The sequence below is a fragment of the Schistocerca nitens genome, unplaced genomic scaffold (genome assembly GCF_023898315.1).
Source record: "Schistocerca nitens isolate TAMUIC-IGC-003100 unplaced genomic scaffold, iqSchNite1.1 HiC_scaffold_375, whole genome shotgun sequence".
Classification (NCBI taxonomy): Eukaryota; Metazoa; Arthropoda; class Insecta; order Orthoptera; family Acrididae; genus Schistocerca; species Schistocerca nitens.
The window spans coordinates 6,040,663-6,059,953 of NW_026045909.1; the positions used below are offsets into that span (position 1 = coordinate 6,040,663).

A 19,291-nucleotide genomic window follows, 5' to 3' on the forward strand; every position below is an offset into this window, starting at 1 on the left:
AATATAAGCGTTTGTTACATAAACTGAAAATAAAAAGTTAAGCTTTTCACCCGAGGGTAGGCTTGAACCAAGGACCTCTCATTCTGCAGCTACTCACGCTAACCACGGGACCACGGCGCTCCCGAGCTCGCATTAGCCTTGATGTTGCCTATCATACACATGGACTACTCAGTAGGTATATTTTGCTTATTTTTTCATAGTTCCACACAACTTCTTCTTGTTTTCTCGATTGATCTGTATTCAGTTTTTCAAGGCCTATCCACTGTGCCAACTTATAACTAAATCTGAGAGGGGTGCGATGGGGAGGTTCCCTTGTCAGTGAAGGTATTTTAAATCTGGCTTGTGACTCCAAGGAAACCCCTATTTTCGCTTTCCTTTATGAAACACACATACCATTTAGCTTGCTTTCTCCATGTAAAAACAGTTCATTACTAAATATGTCAATGTTAGTACTTAGAATTCTTGCTCACATCAGGAAATGCCATCTGCTTGAAAGTTTTTTAGATATTGGCTCTGCATCCACCTAGAAAATTCTGATAGTTCTCTTAGTTACCATGTCGTCTGTGGTATTATTAAATATCATTTTCTTTATTGTCACAAATATTTGACTGTTCCTTCTGAATACATTGCAATATAGGAAATTGTGGCTATCGTGATACCTGAGTACACAGCTTTTTTTATCTGAATACGAACCAGATTTCGCTTCTTTAGGGATGTGAGAATGTTACAATGTCTCTTGCTTCCAAATACATTGTCCGTGCACCACACTCTCATTGACTGCGTAGAACCAGCAGCTGACACACCTTTTGTTCCCATTATATGTTAAGATGAGCCTCAATAACATTGCCGCATTAATCACTTAAGTTCACTAACTAACTCCAATCCAGACATTTACCATCTCCTGCAGAAATGAATACTATTGTTGAGTATTTGTTAAATTTTAAAGTCGATCTACAAGTCGATCTACAAGTGGATCCAGGCAAACTGCTGTTCAAACATGGTAGAAGTTTTTTTGAAAGGTCAAAGTAAACTGTATACTTTTTCTTGGTTGGCAGCATGACATAATCTGCTGCCCGTGCACCACTCCTCTCCCTGAACTCAATCTAGTTCAAAGCCAAGCTGGTAGCACTGTTCCCCCTCCCACCGTTCTGTAGTGCTGTGCTCAAGCAGCTGTGAAACATGGACTGCAATATCTTCTAATGTGTAAGTCATGTCTAAGGGCAGCAACTAAAAAGTAAAAAAGATCGAAATCACCATTCATTCTAATTCCAGAACTTCGCTTGTCCCGACATCTACTGATACCTGTTGATACTATTGCCATGATCGGTCCTGTAACTGTAATTTGTTGTGAAAACAGTTAAGTTTAGTATTATTCATTTAGCTTGTTAGACATTTCAATCTCGATTAATTTTCCATGTTTCATTCCAGTGCTGCCTCCATGTTGTAAAGCAGATTAAAAGTCTGGGAAAGTTTTTACCTGATATTCTAATATGTGAACTGCAACAGATTTTTTCATTTGCAACCCACTTAGTAAATCATTACCATCTCTCATAATAAAATAATGGACAAATTTGTATTTTAAGCAGAGCAGTAGACTGTTCTAGTGGCTAAGTAATAGTTTCTCGCATATCCCTTCCACTAACAAATGTGATGTGATTGTTAGAACAACATTGATACTGAGATTGCTTCAGTGTTTTGGGAAATCTTGAGCCTGTATGAATGTGAATATTGCTTGCTCAGCTCTACCCTTCACTATTCTTTTAAATGAATGTGTTAATGATCTCAGTAGTCAAAGCATCATCTGTAAATGTAAGACTACTTCTACATTCTCTATTAAACAATGTGAAAATGTTAGTCTCAGCAGCAATTCTTCAATCTACGATTATAAGATGAAACAGTATTTTTCAAATGACAAATTAGGCTTATTGGATAAATACGGTAGTAAATGTTTATCCTTGGAATGTTTTCAGTAATGGAACTTTGACAGCATTCAGGGAGGTTTTTAAACTGATCTTTATTTTATTATTACAAAGCAGTTACTAGCTGCCATTCTTACTGTGTAGTTATTTCAAATTAATATTGAATGCAAAATTTTTATTGATAAGTGTCTGGAAGTGATGGAGATGGTATGGTGATGAGAAATGTCGCAGGTATAATTAATATAAAACTTCATCACAGTAAGATTTATTTTAAACTTACACTGTGTTAACATTAGTGATTCTCCTGAAGATGGCAGACGGATGGATCGCCAAAATATGGAATTGTCGAATTTAGGTTCTGGCAGTAAACACAAGGAGACACTAAAGATTTCAGCGATTGTAGCCTATTCTTAATAAGCGTTACTATTGAATTCTTGATTATGACTTGATTTAGTTTATTATGCATTTAACTGTTTATTATCATTCGTCCTGTGCTTTATTGAATACCTTGAAAACTGTCTTGCGACTGTGTGTGGAGATGTTCTGCCCGAAAAATGTTCTGTGACCATCAGAGTGGCGATGACATTGACACGTGCATGAATAAAAGGACAAATGGTTCCTCCAAGACCCTGCCTCCCTTGCCAGTACAGGAACACTCTTGGTGCCACCTGCACACCATTGTTGAGCACTTAAAAAAATGTACCTTTACATCTACATATATCCTCCACGAGCCACTGTGAAGTACATGGTACCCTGTACCAATAAAACCACTGTCCCTCCAGGGATTCCTCTTTGACTTCCTAAAGCATCTCTGTAATACTTGTGTGTTGTTCGAACCTAACTATAACAACTCTAGCAGCCCGCCTCTTGATTTGCTTCAGTGTCTTCCTTCTATTTTACCTGATGTGGATCCCAAACACTTAAGCAATACTCAAAATGGGTTGCATCGGTATCAAACGCAGTCTCCTCAACAGACGAACACACTTCCCTAAAATTCTCTCAATTAACAGAAATGGACCATTCGCCTTCGCTACTTACAATCCTTATATACTCGTTCTATTTCATTCCACAACATTATTCATAGATATTTGACATGACTGTGAGAAGCAGCATACTACTAATGCAGTATTCAATCATTATGGATTTGTTTTTGCCACTTACCTGCATTAACTTATTTTACATTTAGAGCTACCTGCCGGTTGTTATACCAACTACAAATTTTGACAATATCATGACAAGAATAGATCGCTACTTCCCGTATAGAGGAGATGAGTCAAGACAGGCACAAGACTGCTAAACATTGGAGATTTTCACCAAAAGTCCGCAGCTGGTGGTCTGGCGGCTACCATTGCTGCCTCTGGATCACAGGGTCCCGGGGTTAGATTCCTGGCTGGGTTGGGAATTTTCTCTGCCTGGGGACTGGGTGTTCGTGTTGTCTGTCATTTCATCATTGTTTGCCAACGTGGCAAGATTGGACTGTGTACAGGTTGGGACTTACACACACACACACACACACACACACACACACACACACACACACAGCACAGCATAGTAGGTGCCTTTGGGAAGGCAACCCCTGGACATGCTGCTGCTAACTCCTGATTGTGGGCAACTGTTCAGGTTGCTCACAAAGAGGCACCTAGAAATTGAAGTGAGATTTGTCTCTCTGCAGGTTTGTTTTTAAAGTGCTCAGCAAATGTGTGTGGGTGGCACCAAAGGTGGTCTTAGAGGGACCATCTACAGATTTCTTTATGGGTGTGTCAATGTCACCCTTCCCTCCCGTTCCCCATGGTCATGCTAAGAGTGTGTGAAACAGAAGGGTTGAAATAGCATAAACACTGTTAGCTACTGTGAATCGTGTTCAAATTTCGTTCTGTTCCACAGTGCACTGGAAATGATCATTTTTGCCTTTGCAATGGGGGTAAATGGACACCCAAGAGGGAGTGGTTTCATTGATGCCCCAAGGCCGTTTCGTGACAGTTCTTAGCTTCAGTATATCTGAAATGACTCCTGGGACACCTATAAGAAAAATCACCTTATTTCAATGCTGCACATTGCAGTTCTGACCTGTCACAAAAAGACATCAAAAGGGGGAGTGAAATGTTAGTAAGAGGAGTGTGATCATCTTCCCATTGTCTGACGTGGTCTACAGTGGCGTTGATCCAAATTGTGGTGCAGTTTGGTGCCAACGTGCCATCACTTACTCACCTCACATGAACTACTGTGCTCTGACCCCCCCTGCCTTCCTTCCTTCCTTTCTTTCTTTTTTTTCCCCTCCCCCCTTGCTGTTCAAATCTTCACTGAGTCCAAGGGTGACTTTGCACATCACCAGACTTTTGCCAATCACAGAGGAAGATCCTAGGCACCTTTGAGCCAAATTTTAAATTCACTGATCACAAAGGGAGACAGTTACAGGACTTTGAGAAAGGGATCCTTTAGTTATGTTGTGCAGGGTATTTTGGCTCTAATGTGCAGTTGTTGTATTTGATGATAGGGAGGAACTATGTTCATAACATATTTTTGCTCTGTGTGACAATATGTAATACCCATTTAGTTACTCAGCATTTGAGACGTGTAATCCAGTTCTCTATTAACCTTTGTAGTTGTTCTGTGTATGGCTGTTGAAAATATAGGACACATTTAACTTTTCCCTAACATTTTGATACAGCAAACCATTTGAAATCAGTGTATTGAAGTTAAACTGTGATTATAACAAAATCAGATGTGAGATCCCTTTAGTAACCATAACCTTATAAATCCTGGGATTGATGTATATACAGGGGATGTTAAGAAATATGGAAGGACTATGAGAAATGTGCACTTGAAAATAAATGCAGATGTTAGGCAAGACTGCAGGTTTCGCAGTTGTATTTGACCGTGTACCTGTGTGTTGTCCTCAGTATGTTGCAATTGTCAGTTGTGGTCAAAACAGTGTTCTGTATGGTTGTGAGTGCATTATGTCTGCTAAGGAATTCAAACATGGGCAAATTGTTGGTGCTCGTATGGTAGGTGCTTCCATAACCAAGGTAGCCAAAATGTTTGGTGTTTAAAGAGACACTGCATCAAAACCTTATACTGCATACAGGAAAAGCAGAAGAAAACATTATCTGGTAAGTCACAATGCCGATGAAAGTTTATGTTGAGAGATCATGACTGATTAATTTTATCACAATCCTCTTCAGTGACAGTCACGATCTCTCAACATAAACTTTCATCGGCATTGCGACTTACCATGCCCTGGGACAATTGAGCAATCCAGGAAAAAACCTGTGAATATTTTCATCTGGGAGAAAGTGGGAAAATCTGGGAATTTGTTTAGGATTCTGGGAAATTTTCATTGTTATAGTTTCCAGTTAAATTTTTGTAATTTTGACTGGTAAGAACTGTATTCTGATACTGCAGAGTAATACTGCAGCAATAAAAAAGAGGAAAAACAAAATAAAACTAGTTAAAAGGAAACCAAAACACAGTGCATACACCACCGTCTCCAATAGCAAAATGTGTCAAAGGCTTTAGGATAAAGCATATGCAATACTTCATAACAAGAAATTGCTTCGACAAGCGAGAAGTCACAACTGTTTACATTAGGTTCATTTGAGCAGTTGCCAGTGGGCTCATGCACATGTGCAGTTGAATTGCGTACGAACCTAGCTTTCCCAGCTTCTGGCTACTTAAAAAAAAATTTCTGGCCTGCCGAAGCTGCTAGATTTGCGCATGCATAGAGCAATCTGAATTGAGTTGGAGTGGTAAGGGGGCTAGTCTCCAAGTGACCTTTGTTTACCTTTAGTGACTTTGCTGTTTCCTCTTAATTTGCTTTTCATCTCGTGTCAAATGAAAACTAAACAAATCTATGAAGTGAATTAAAATACATTCACATAATTATGGGAAGCTAAAATGTGTTATTGGTTTCACTTCTCTGATTTTTTATTTCCACATTTTCGGAAGTTAAACATTAATCACGTTGCAGATCAATGAAGTTATTTTTGTCGGTTTGGTAAAGAAATATGGCTTTAATCTTTTCCGCAGAGGCAGTCACTTGATTTGAAACGAAGTGTTTCATTCCACTTTTAACTGTTCGCTGAATTTGAAGTACACAGTTTGATCTTCTGGCATCAGTGGCATTATACCATAATACAGAATCAAATGTGAGATAACAGAACCGGTACGCCAAGAAAACTTGCGTCCCGAAAACCACACTGAAAAGCTTAATATCAGGTTGCCTTAAATCATTGCAGCTGCACATGCGTAGTAACGCCTGTTTTCTGGTGCTCTACTGAAAGAAAGAAACCTATTTCTAACAGGTCGCAGGAAAATATTTCGCATGGAGGTTTGAAAAGCATTACTTTCAAAGTGAATTCCTTCTACGCAAGATGAATTGTTAGAGATGGCGATGAGTTTCTTAAATCACAGAGCATTTGACTCTCATTTGAAACTTAAAGCTTAGAGGACCAGCCACTTAGAAGAATTTTGTGCCCAAAAGACCAGACATTTATTTCATTATTTAAAATTTTACTAGTGCATTTGTGTAGCTAAGCGACTGACACACACACACACACACACACACACACACACACACACACACACGTGAAAGGTTAGCTTTTCTTGTAGCTTATTAATCTTAAAGATCGATATTATATGTTAATGCTTTGATTTCCTTGTAGCTACTCTGTGTGTATTAATTGAAACCTTAACTTGTGCTGTGTTTGGTGGAATTACAATTTATACTTTCGTAATACGAAAATGAGCACTGTACGTGTTACGCCACATCAAAGGTCTTTCCAAAATGCGTTCCTGCTCTTGTTGGGTTTTGTTTTCTAAATTGCCGCAAAGAAGTTCTGCGCCATTTATAAAACCTTAACCACTCAAAGGATTGATAAACTTCACAGTTCTGAGGGAAAGTATACTGTCACTTAATATGGAAAAAGTATATGTTCACCTGGGAAGAGTGTAATTTTAACCAGGAAATCCAGGAATTTCTTTTCCTTGTCTGCGTATACACCCTGTAATGGAACAACAGCTGCATAAGTCGTGGCAGAACTGAATCTTGCACTCGTGAACCCTGTCACCACAAAAACTACATGAAGGGAATCCCATATGCAGGGAATTGTAGGGTGAGCTGAAGGAGAACCTGATGCCGAAGCTATAAAATCTGAACTATGGCACAACAGAAGAATATTGTTCGGTTGGGTAAGTCTTAGTCGCACTGTTTCCAAGCTAATTTTACATTCCAAGCATCAAACGAATTTTGTGATGATTTGGACAGCCATACCATGGTATTTAATGGGCACCATGAATGCTCTGCAATGTCACTTTACTGCCAAGGATTGTGACTGTTTTGGCTGATGAAGTCCATCCCATAGTACAGTGCTTGTTCCCCAATGGTGATGCAGTGTTCAATGCTGACAGGGCCCCTGTTCACACACCTTGCATTGCCCAGGACTGGTTTTATGAGGATGAATTTGTCACATTTCTGGCCCCCAGTTATCAGATCTCAGTATTGTTGACCTTTTGTAGCCTACTTTGAAGAGCAGAGTGCACGGATTCCTATCCACTTGACTCATCATGTGAATTGCCACTATTTTGTGGGAAGAATGGCATAAGATTCTTTTGATAACTGCACAGAACCTATACTTATCCATTCCAAGGTGACTGGAAACTGAAACACCACTGGTTTTATTTTTGTTCATCCCCTTTAAATCCTGAAGACAGACCAATGCTTTTACCCTACTTTGAAGAAACTCGTCAAATTTCTTGATATGCTCGAGAAGATGCTAAACCATCAACTATTCCAATAGCAAGATAATATTCAGTTGGTTCTTGTGAGAGGAATGACTTCCTACATCCAGATGTTCACCAAACTTATTGTAATTGGTGATCACATTATCTTGGAAGATAGATGCAGTCACTTGCTGCAAACAATTTATATGGCATTAAATGAAGATCACCTAAAATGGTTTCTCAGACGCAATTATCCTTGTGTCTAACAGTAAGTTTAGTTTTCTTTCCTCTGCTTACTATCTGTTACAGCTTTGAATGAAGAGGCGTCCCCATCACCAAGTTATTTAGTGTATCTAACACTATACTGGACCTCAGATGAGAACATCCTAACAACTGCAGCAGCCTCCATGCCCCCACTTGAGCCACTATAATTTTTGGAGCATGCTACTGCATGTTTTCTTGCTACAGTATCTCACTGTCTTCATTGTTGTACATGTGCTTTGTTGCACACTGGTGGCAGTATTTAGACATAATTTCTACATCTAAAACTTTACCTGAGTCAATACCAATACAGAGATGTGTAACACCTTTTCATCCAGGTCCCATCCACACACAGACACACACACAGACGGGCGGGCGGGAATATCTAACCCAGGATATTTCTTTTTTGTTACCAATTCGTTCACTGCTTTTTCAAACTGTGCCCAAGATAGAGGCATGTTCAGAAAACCACACAATAAATTACCTCCTTTCCTGCCCGGTCCAAGGTGTCTCGGAGCGTATGCTAACCTAAAATTGCTTTCATAGGTAGCAGTGTCAGTGTTTTTTAAGGAGGAATTTAGAGCCACACAGATTACAAATTAATTTAAAATCACAAGCTATTCCCACTCTTCATTCTTCAGCAACAATCATGTATTCCGTATTTTTACAGCTAACACATGAACATGAAAACTTTATAGCCTGGCGGAGAAGCTCTAAATCAATAAGTCTGAATACAGTGGAATCCATATCAACATAATTCACACACTTGTACAATTCTCCAATCACAAGTTTCAATGCTGAAGCTGAGAGCTTATGTTCTTCATTTCGCGCTGCTTCTTTTTTGCTGGTAAACGGATTTCTATGAAACCTCCGTTTCCTAAACAGTTTTCCCACCACCCATTATGCATAAATCCTGACTTGCACGTGAAGGTTCGAGAGTTCAACCTTCCACCTACTAATATGTGTTAGTATTGTCAAAATGTAAATAAACCACATGCAAGAAAGATATCAGCCAAAGATATCGAAAGAAAATAGCCTTCACACTGACAAAAATTCCGCTGAAGCAAACAGTTTCCCAAATGTCAGAAAAGGTGGGAGTGGCTGCTAGGGCAGAATTAAGCAGTTTAACAATTTAAAGGATTTCTATAGCTGCCACCATGATAAAATTCACAAACATAAATTAAACTGTGTGGATCAAGAAAATATTGGACAAAAATCCATTACATCTACCCCCCCCCCCCTTTTAAGGAATAAATGAGTAGTAGACACATCGAAAGTGAGAAGTAAAATGTCTGACCCAGTTTAAGCATCTGAAACAGTTCTTTCACATATTCATTGTTTAGAAAGTCTTGTATGCCGTTCTGTGGAAACAATTTTGTTTACTTAAACTGACTACTCGGCTTGGGATAATCTTAATTCAGAATTGCATTGTCACAGGGTCAGGATAAACACATCAGTTTCTATAGCAGAGTAAAGGTTTATTAAAATGTTGTGCTCAGTCACCTTAGAAATGCCTCGCAAACAATTTAAACTTGAATTTGAGTAATTTTTTTAACTATTCTATTTACTCTTTCAATACTTTTTCAAAGGTTTCAATTAATTCATGTAAAACTTGGTTTTCAGTGCCCATCTGAACCCCCCTTTGAAGTACAGTACAGGGAAAGAATAATTTTACTTTAACAGTATCCTTTTTTTTAAGTCTCTTCATTTACATTTAGTTTTGCGTATGTGGTTTTATTGTATTCAGCAGAGTACATTTCTAATGTGACACCTTTATTAGAAACTTTGCAGTTACTGTACTGCAATAGTGAATGAATACGTCATATACTACTAACTTCCTTGTTTGTAACACTATGTTACAGGTACTAGAAATAAGTTTGTGGCAATTTGATTGTGTACTCTGCAGTTAGAGGGAAGTTTTAAAGAATCTGAACCTGTAGACTGTTTTGAATGCTGACTTGGTAATTGAATCATCTCCTCCTCAAGGGTTAGAAACTACTCTGTGGCATTATTTAATAAATTTTAGGCTTGGAAGAGAAGTTGGATAAGATTTCTACGCCATAGTTGCTGTGAGGTGCTTACATAGCATTTAGAAATGTCTGTTTGAGACTTGGAGCACGGGTGTTTAAATATTGGTGACACTGCTGAAGATATCATGTATAATGCAGACAGGGCAAGTGAAGTTGTGAATTTATAAAACATTCATCATGAACTGCAGTGTCAATTATTGATGAGGCTGGATGAAGAGTACAGTATACCTTCCAGAAACTGAAAATGTACTGAAGGTGATGGTGCTGTTTTTTCTGTATTTTTCTCTTTATACATGATGTCTTCAGTTAAGAGAGATTTAAGTTTAGAAACAAGTTATACTCCATTTGTATGTTTCTTTGTTCTAGTCTGAAGTTGTCTTAACTGCTAGGTATATTTCTTCACTTGTTTAAAAGTGCAGCTCTCACAGAATTGAATAGCCTTAATGTTAATACTATTTTCACTTTCAGGAGAAAATTGGTACAGAGTGGTAGTTTATTTATCGTTAGGGTTAAAACATTAAAAAATGACTGAATCATTTTATGAACTTCCGTAAATAGGAGTAATATTCCTTATCTTAGGTTAATATTTACTGTTTAAATATTTTTTCACAGCCATGCAGACAAATCTCTCAGTACTAAAAAGTGTTATAATTGTGTGTTCTTGCAGGATCTGCCAAATGCAATGAATGCAGCAGAAATTACGGACAAACTTGGCCTGCATTCACTGCGCAACCGAAATTGGTACATACAAGCCACTTGTGCCACAAGTGGAGATGGCCTCTACGAGGGTCTCGACTGGCTGTCCAACCAACTGAAGAATGCCAACCGCTAGGTGCCATATGAACTGTGCTTGGCGGATGATTGTGGTGAACTCTGATGCTGCTATCCTTTACTGGCAAACTTTCAGTCAATCACTTGCTCTTCTCATTTACTGTTTCCATCAAAATTCCAACAAGTCAGGGTCAAAAATTTAACACCCTGTACTTTTTCCAATAGTGTTCCAAAGCAGTCATTTTGCTTACGTTGGGATGTGGTAAGTGATTCCTGCAAGTTTGCATGCAAAGGTTTGCCTCCAGGTTTCGTATCCTGCAGAAGTGTGTAAGTGCGTGGACTCACGGACTCACTGGTAACTGTGACCATAGACACTGTGCAGCGTGTTGTGTTTTTGTTTTTGCGGACTTGTAAAGCGGCAGTCTGTTGCCAGGGTGGGGACCAGTGAAGGGAAAGGCTGTGTCCCCATTCTTTGCGCTCCTCCTGTGTTTCGAATCACATTTTAAAAAGAGATAAGAGGTGATAGTGAAACTGTTATCCCTTTTTACATGGGAGAAGTGCACAGCATAATAGGTTTGTCGATTCAAACTTTTGTGTTTATTCTGATATGTGAGTTACAGATGTATATTAATGGAAAAAATTAGAAAGTTCAGAACTGCCAATTCATAAAGTTACTTAATCCTCTCCCCAGGCAGGTTGTTGGTGGTAGTGATGCAAGTTCTTTACAGCTTATGAAAAATGGAAAACTGGATATTGGGTGGGTGCTGCTGTCATGCTATGTGCCTACTGTTTGTGCTGAGTTTTATTCCTTTCTTATCATTCATTTATTTAAATACCAACACAGTGCATGTGAAGTCTGTAGTATTAGCCTGAAACTAACAACAAGTGTTGGTAGTTCAGAGTGCGGCTGATAGTTGCAGTTGTTAACAGAGCATTTTTTGCAGGAGGGAGATGGGTGTAAGTACTGAAGAACAATAATGGACAAGAAAAATGAATGTTTGTGATGTGAGAGTAAAGGTGTTGGAAGTTTTAAGACATTTCTGATCTTTCAAAGCATGTTCTGTAATTTAGTATTTAAGTTTATTAAGAAGCATATGACAAATGTAGGGTATTAAGGAAATTTTTTCACATTCCGCTTTGTTTTGTATTAAAAAATTTGCAGCACTTGTCCAATCCTTGTTATACTATTATACCTTAATTTAAAAGCCATAGTCCTTGTGATTGGAAGATATTCAGCAGCACAGCCATACATCGATAAAATGGGAGACTGCATTCTCTGTCACCCCAAGGTGACATGCAGAAATTAAATCGTGTTCTTTTTTCAGAAAGAGATGCAGTCTCTGAGAGACCTGGTTATGGAAGGGTATACAGACAAAATTGCTAGATATCTATTTTTTGCAGTTAATGCCTTTAAAATTTGAACTTTCCTCGGAAATACATGAAACAAAGGGAATCTAAAATTATGTATGTATGCCTGCATACTTGTGAACAAATATTGTATTTGTGCTTAATTGCCTTCTTGTATTAAATTCATCCCTCTTAATTTATTTTTAAATGCCTTATTTCATTGTTACATTTTCTTGTCCTGACACGACTGTTGGACTTAATTCTATAAAAAAAATCAGCCATTTCTTTCTAATGAATATCATTTATTGATGTACATGTTGTATAGAGATTTGGAACTTCCTGTTTGACTAGTTGCAGTATGTGAAGAGTATTTTACAAGCAGAGGTGTTCGACAAAAATGTCAGTGAGTGGTGGAGCGAGTTTGTGCTTCTTAAATATGAAAACAGTTTTATCTAACAAGCATTATGAACAGTTGAATTGAGATTGTATGTAATGTGGCAGAACTTTGTAGATGTGTAAATAGGCAGAAATAAGTAATTAAATATGAAAATTGAGACTAACTTACACATCAGAGGGATAGCAACAGGATATACAGTTTGTGTTGAGAAACTCTTTTCTCCTTAATTTTAATAACTGGCTTGAAACTATCTTTTATGTAGTACATAAAAAGTAGAAAATTAGTTATATTTAAGGAAAGTAATCAAAATAAAGCTATAAATGAAGGTCTGTTAACCAAATGAAAACAAATGGTCATATACATGCAGTAAGAGCTCAAATTTCAGGGACCAGATAGTATTTGATCTTCACATGAAATAAAGGGGAGAAAATGATTCTAATAAAGATTTATGTAGGAAAATCACTAGAGATGTTGGATTAAGGAAGAACAGTAATTTATGATATGAGGAATTGCCCTCTCATGTACTATTTACTGAGGAACCTCCAGTTTCGAAAGTTTTCAGTTTTAATAATGGGGCGATTCACAGTTCATAGGAACCATCTCTTGTCACTGGGATGAAAACATCCAAGATGTAGTGTTGACACTCACAGGCTTGCTAGTCGACTTTTGTAGTATACTTTAAATGTATGACTAGCAGCACTTACAAAAAAGAACGAAAATAACTTAGAAATTAAGAAGTGTAAATGTAAAACAGAATTTTATTAGATTTATAATACAAATTTTACGAAAGGTATAAAATTTCAATTAGATAATTCTGAATCGCTATCACTAGATTCCTTGTTGCTCAATTCTTAGTACAGTCAGTCATCCACTGCACCATCTAATTCATTCAATATTGAACATTTCTTAAATGCCCAATTTGGATTACACTTCCATGCATCATCAGTTCATTGGTACACTTTTTGCGCATTTTACACGTCCCGTTTTGAAAGCCTGTCAATTTATATGCATAAGTCAGAACAGACGTTGAGTGGTTGCAGAGTTGCTGTCAACCTGCCTAGAACTACTGCCAAGTAAGTTTTGCTATCTAACAATTTTCATTTTACTGAGGTGGTGTATGGCCTGTGTACGCATCTAACACCAATCAGACTGTGTAAACCAAGCATTACAGCAGGGAAACGACTCCGTGCAAGTCTAATCCATTGCAGCAGCATGTCCATCAAAAAGCACCCACTCTCATTTGCTCAGAAAATTACAGTTTTTTAAACATTTCAGATTTTGGTGAAGTATTTCACATAAAATCTATGAAAGGGAGTCCATCTGCAGTGCAAGCAAGTATGGTGGACATCCACTTTTTCTCACCCCCCCCCCCCCCCCCCCCCCCCCGATGTAAGAATACTTACAATTTTTCGGCAGCTTCTGCGAATTGAAGTACACCTCTGAAGTGAAAAACCTCAGCACTTCATAAAAGGACCAATGCAGTTGTGGCTAGCTGTAAAATTTTCGATTTTTTGCACGTGAGCAATCTGTTGTGCCTTGTCATTCTTGAAGTTCTTCTGATGTACGGAATGTTACATGAGGTTTCAGGATTGCAGCCAGATCACGTTGACTTATTGCCACGATATTTCAGCTGGCAATTGTCCAGCCATTTTCAGGTGAGTGCCCGTCGCTGGAAACTGCAAGTTCTGGCCTCGAAAATGTATGCACATTGCCGGCCATCACAGGAGCGTCCTCTATCGAAACTCGCACTCTCTGGAAATACTGTTCAGCGGCATGTGTAAAGGTGAAAACTACATGTCCGCCCTCTGTTGGAATGCACACTTGCATCGCTAAAATCAGATGTCAAATGTTGCCGAACGTCATTATGTTAGTCTTCTCTCGGAAGAAGTTAAGAGATCAGCGGGTCCCAAGCCTTGCCCATTTGAAAACCCCTGTCATAGTTTATAAGATTGGCGTATCTTCCACAGATTCTTTAATTACTCAATCCCAAAAAGTTTTCGCTGGGGCCAAAACTTTTGTGGCTGGAAAATCCATAGCGTGTCCTGTGGTAATAAAATGCTCAGCTGCGGCCAACTTACTGGGATGTGAAAGGAGAGTGTGGCGTTAATGTTCAGCACACCTTTCATGTATTGTGCATGTTGTCTGATGTAAGCCTTGCCACACTGGCAAGGAATTTTGTAGATCCCAGCCTTCCACAGACCTGTATAGTCCTTTACTGAACCTAGAAGGGCATTAATCTTTGCTGGTGGCCAGAAGATTACTTTAACTTGATGTTTCCTGAGGATTCTGCCTACTTTAGATGAAAGGTTGCCAATGTAGGGAACAAGTGCCCTGGTCTTGAATGGCTCCTTACCTTCTTGATGTTGGTGTTTCTTCCTTCTTAGCGCTGTTCTAATGTGATGTGGAGCGTAACCATTGCCTCTGAACACTGACTCTAGATGTTCCAGCTTCTCCGTAAAGCTGTCTCCATCAGAAACAACAAGAACACTTCATAAACTACTGGCGTCCTTAGAATGTTGGTGCACAAGGCTCATGTTCCTGTTTTTTGCTATAAAGCTGACGCTGGGAACTTGCAGTTTCCAGTGACAGACACTCACCTGAAGATGGCTGGACAATTGCCAGCCGAAATATTGTGGCAAGAAGTCAGTGTGATCCGGATGCAGTCCTGAAACCTCGTCGAACATTCATGTGCCTTAATTTTTAAAACTTTTGCCATCACAGGCAGGCATTTCTTTGTGGCTGCAAAGCAGGCCTATGTAGTGCTCCTTATATTTGACAGCAAAAGTTAGTTGTGGCAGCTCCTAGGGTCATATTTCAGAACATCCATTCGCTTTGCACTCAGTGAAGTCGTATGGGGTTTTTGGATCCTGAAAACTGGAAAAAAAACTGATTGAGATTCGGGTATATATGGTAATGTGAAACTTAGTGTGTTTGCAGAATAATGTGGCTGGTAGATGTGCAGTTGGTGAGACGTGCATGAGGGAGAGCAGTAGTGATGGTGGTTGTGGGCATCCACTGTAGGGGAAATGCCGAGTGTTGGGGGAAATTTGGTTCTGATATGAAGCCTATTCTTGTATTTTTTGTAGACATTAGGTGGAGCCCCTGCTGCCCAAACTTGCATGGTGACAGTTCGAAAAGATCTTCTGTCACCTCTGCTTTGGTTAGTATCAAAAGAATTCTGCTGAAAATGCAACAAATGCCGTGATTTATTTTTGCCTAACTTGTTGATCATTTGTAACTCACCAGTGTAGCAACATAAGTGGCGAGTTGTGAAAAAAAACTTACATTTCTCTTGTCAAGTTAAAATTTGCTTCTTTTGCCAGAACAGCGTCACTCCACTAAAGCAGAGCGAGCGGGCATAATTTGAGAGAATTCTGAAACAGTTATTCATTAAGTTTACTAACTGAGGAAAAGTATGGTCAATATTGCATGAAAAGCACATCCTTGGTACAAAAATAGATGTGTAATGTCTTCTCTTATGTTCCAAAACTCTTAGATTTTCTCGTTTCACCAACTATCAGTGACACTTAAAAATTATATTCTTCCATCAAAAAGTCTGTAGTTTGTGGACTAACATGGTAGTAATAAAAATTGTCATAATAACCATATGCCAAGGTTATGTCAACTTCACCTCTGTTTGCCAAAGTCATTCCAGTATCTCAAGCCATTCATGAAATGTGAAGAACATTGTGGATATTTCATTATGGCTTTATCAGTGACTTGATCGCAAATGAGTCTGCTACTTCAGATCAATTTTCTTGAGATTGGTGATAGAGCTATCCACCCAGATCTAAAGAAAACTTCAATATGTTGGCTAAATTTCATATGCAGCAACATACACTGAAGAGTGAAAGAATCTGATACATCTGTCTGATATCGTGTAGGGCCCCCATGACCATGCATAAGTGCCGCAACATGACATGGGAATGACTAGACTGTTGGAAGTAGTTATGGAGGGATTTGACACCATGAATCCTGCAGGGCCGTCCTTAAATCTGTACGAGTAAGAGTGGGGTGGATATATCTTGTGAACAGCACGGTGCAAGGCATCCCAGATACGCTAAATAATGTTCATGTCTGGGGAGTTTGGTGGCTAGCGGAAGTGTTCAAACTCAGAAGGGTGCTCATGGAGCCACTATGTAGCAATTCTGGACTTGTGGGGTGTTGCATTGTCCTGCTGGAATTGCCCAAGTCTGTCGGAATGCACAATGGACATGAATGGATGTATGTCACCAGACAGGATGCTTCATGTCATCAGTCAATCTTATGTAGACGCATCAGGGGTCCTATATCACTCAAACTGCATATGTCCCACACCATTACAGAGCCGCCTCCAGTTTGAACAGTCCCCTGCTGACATGCAGGATCCATGGATTCCTGAGGTTGTCTCCATACCTGTACATGTCCATCCGCTCGATATGTTTTTAAATGGACTTGTCCAATCAGGCAATGTTTCCAGTCAACAGTCCAGTGTTGGTGTTGATGGGGCCCAGGCAAGGCGTAAAGCGTTGTCGTGCAGTCATCATCAAGGGCAAGTGGGCTTCTGGCTCCGAAAGCCCATATTGATGATGTTCTGTTGAATTGTTCGCACGCTGACGCATGGCTCAGCAGTGAAATCTGCAGCAATTTGCGGAAGGGTTGCACTTCTGTCACTTTGGAAAGATACTCTTCAGTCATCGTCGGTCATCTTCTTGCAGGATGCTTTTCTGGCCACAGCAATGTCAGAGATTTGCTGTTTTACCGGATTCCTGATATTTACGTTACACTCGTGAAATGGTCATATGGGAAAATCGCCACTTCATCACTACCGTGGAAATGCTGTCCCCCATCGCTCGTGTGCCGACTATAACACCACATTCAAACCAAATTACATCTTAATAACCTACCATTGTAGCAGCAGTAACTGATCTAACAACTGTCGGACACTTGCTGTCTCATATAGGTGTTGCCGACCGCAGTGGCTTAGTTTGCCTGTTTGCATCTCTCTGTATTTGAATAAGCATGCCTATGCCTGTTAGCAGCCTTCAGTTTTCATTGCAGACTTTTTCTAATTTTGTGCTGTGTCTTACTTAAATGCCAACATCACTGTCTGACAGTTAATGAAATAGATGGCACGTCATTATAAACCTGATGCAGACATATAAAGCTGTAAGTAATGCAAAAATGAATTTTTTTATAAAATAGTTTCTGTAGTTTGATAAAGATTGCAGGTCATCCACTTTGATTCTGACTTCGCAGCCCATTGATGACTGGCCGAAAGCAGGCAAACAATGTTGGCTGGCTTCCCCTTCTGAACAAACAGCTGAACTTTCCCAGCACTTTCGGCGAAAATTGGTCACTGCACATTGGCCCTGTATCCTGTGCGAACTGTGCCTGCCATCCCCATAGTTAACAAAATGTGTTTTCAGCAGAGATTGATTTCGAAAACTATGGAACTTTGCAAATCAAGTGTGTGTGTGTGTGTGTGTGTGTGTGTGTGTGTGTGTGTGTGTGTGTGAGGAATGTGGTTATAGACCTTTCTCTAAAGGAACAGGTACCATTAAATACACAACAATGGCACATGCAATTATTAAAGGTAGAAACATCAAAGATTTCTAAAATGTTCAGTAGATCTTTTCATAGCCTAAGTCTTTAAAGGGAATGTCGAAAGATTCAGTACTGTGTGTGTACATTTATTACAGTCATTGGTGAGAATGTAAATTTAATGAAGGCATTAAATCTGTTAACTAATATCTCTGGTAATGTGAAGAGTATTGACCGCTCTGTACCACTGACAAAACTTGCAGTCACAAGGTAGTGTGGAATATTGTTACAAACTATCACATTTCCAAACTAACAGAAAACCCTACACACACACACACACACACACACACACACACACACACACACACAAAGAAGAGGAAATAGGTTGGAGGGCTGGGGAGCTCACCCAGATCACAGATTAACAGGGATGCAGGAAAAGTATATCGAGGGAAAAGATGTCAGTAGATCAGATGGTGCATCAGTAAGCATTATACCATTGTCAGTTATATTGAGAAGTAAAGATGGAAACACAAGGAAACAGCAATTGCTGAGAATAACAGTGTGAGATGAGGGGAGGAGAAAATTTATGGCACAAAAGCTATTGTGTTAATCTGTTCTGTTTATCAGCTATGCTAGTGTTTGCACCTTACAAAGGTAAGTTTTTGGCTAGTCCAGATAGCAAACATAACATATTTGTGTTACATGCAGAGTTGTTAAGCTTCTGTATAGTTTAAGCATGAAAGATAAATCTTACTGCAAATGATGCAAAATTTTCAGCCAACTTAAAGGTATGTAGAATACTGAATGGTCATTTGGAGAATTAGTCTCTCTGTGTCAACAACATTATGGCACAAATAATATGCTGCTGTACTTTCTCTTCGGATATGTTCTCAAGTCATAGGTGTATCTTTTTTATTGAGTATATCGTATGTGTCGTGTACCAAGAAAAGGTAGTAAAGAAACTGGTCCATATTCTGAATATACTTATTTTATGATGCTAACCCCCCTTGAAGTGGGACCCCAGAAACACTTAGTGAGGTGAACACAATAATAAATGAGGCAAAGTGAATTGCAGTGGGATACTTGGAGCAAACTGTGGAACAGAAAGAGTACTCACTGATTGGCATTTCACTCAATCATATATGTAGACAAATGATATGAGGGTTGGTGTAGGAAACTGATCTCCTCCTGCTGCTGTTGCCACTACCACCACATATGCAAAGTACAAGGATCACAGTTAGCTGGAATTTGTTTGTGGTCTAGGAAAGTGTTTTGCAAAGCAATTGGGTACTAATTGATACCTAAGAGGACCATTGGCTGGAGAG

At 39.1% G+C, this 19,291-nt stretch overlaps 1 protein-coding gene across 1 annotated transcript in view; it reads left to right on the top strand.

The window, feature by feature from the left end:
• Positions 1-12,254, top strand: part of LOC126229576 (ADP-ribosylation factor 1) — a 47,864-nt gene extending 35,610 nt beyond the window's left edge. The window contains exon 5 of the mRNA XM_049942343.1: positions 10,596-12,254. Coding sequence (XP_049798300.1) covers positions 10,596-10,760 — 165 coding nt within the window. The 3' untranslated portion in view covers positions 10,761-12,254. The remainder of the gene's footprint in view (positions 1-10,595) is intronic.
• Positions 12,255-19,291: the final 7,037 nt, after the last annotated feature.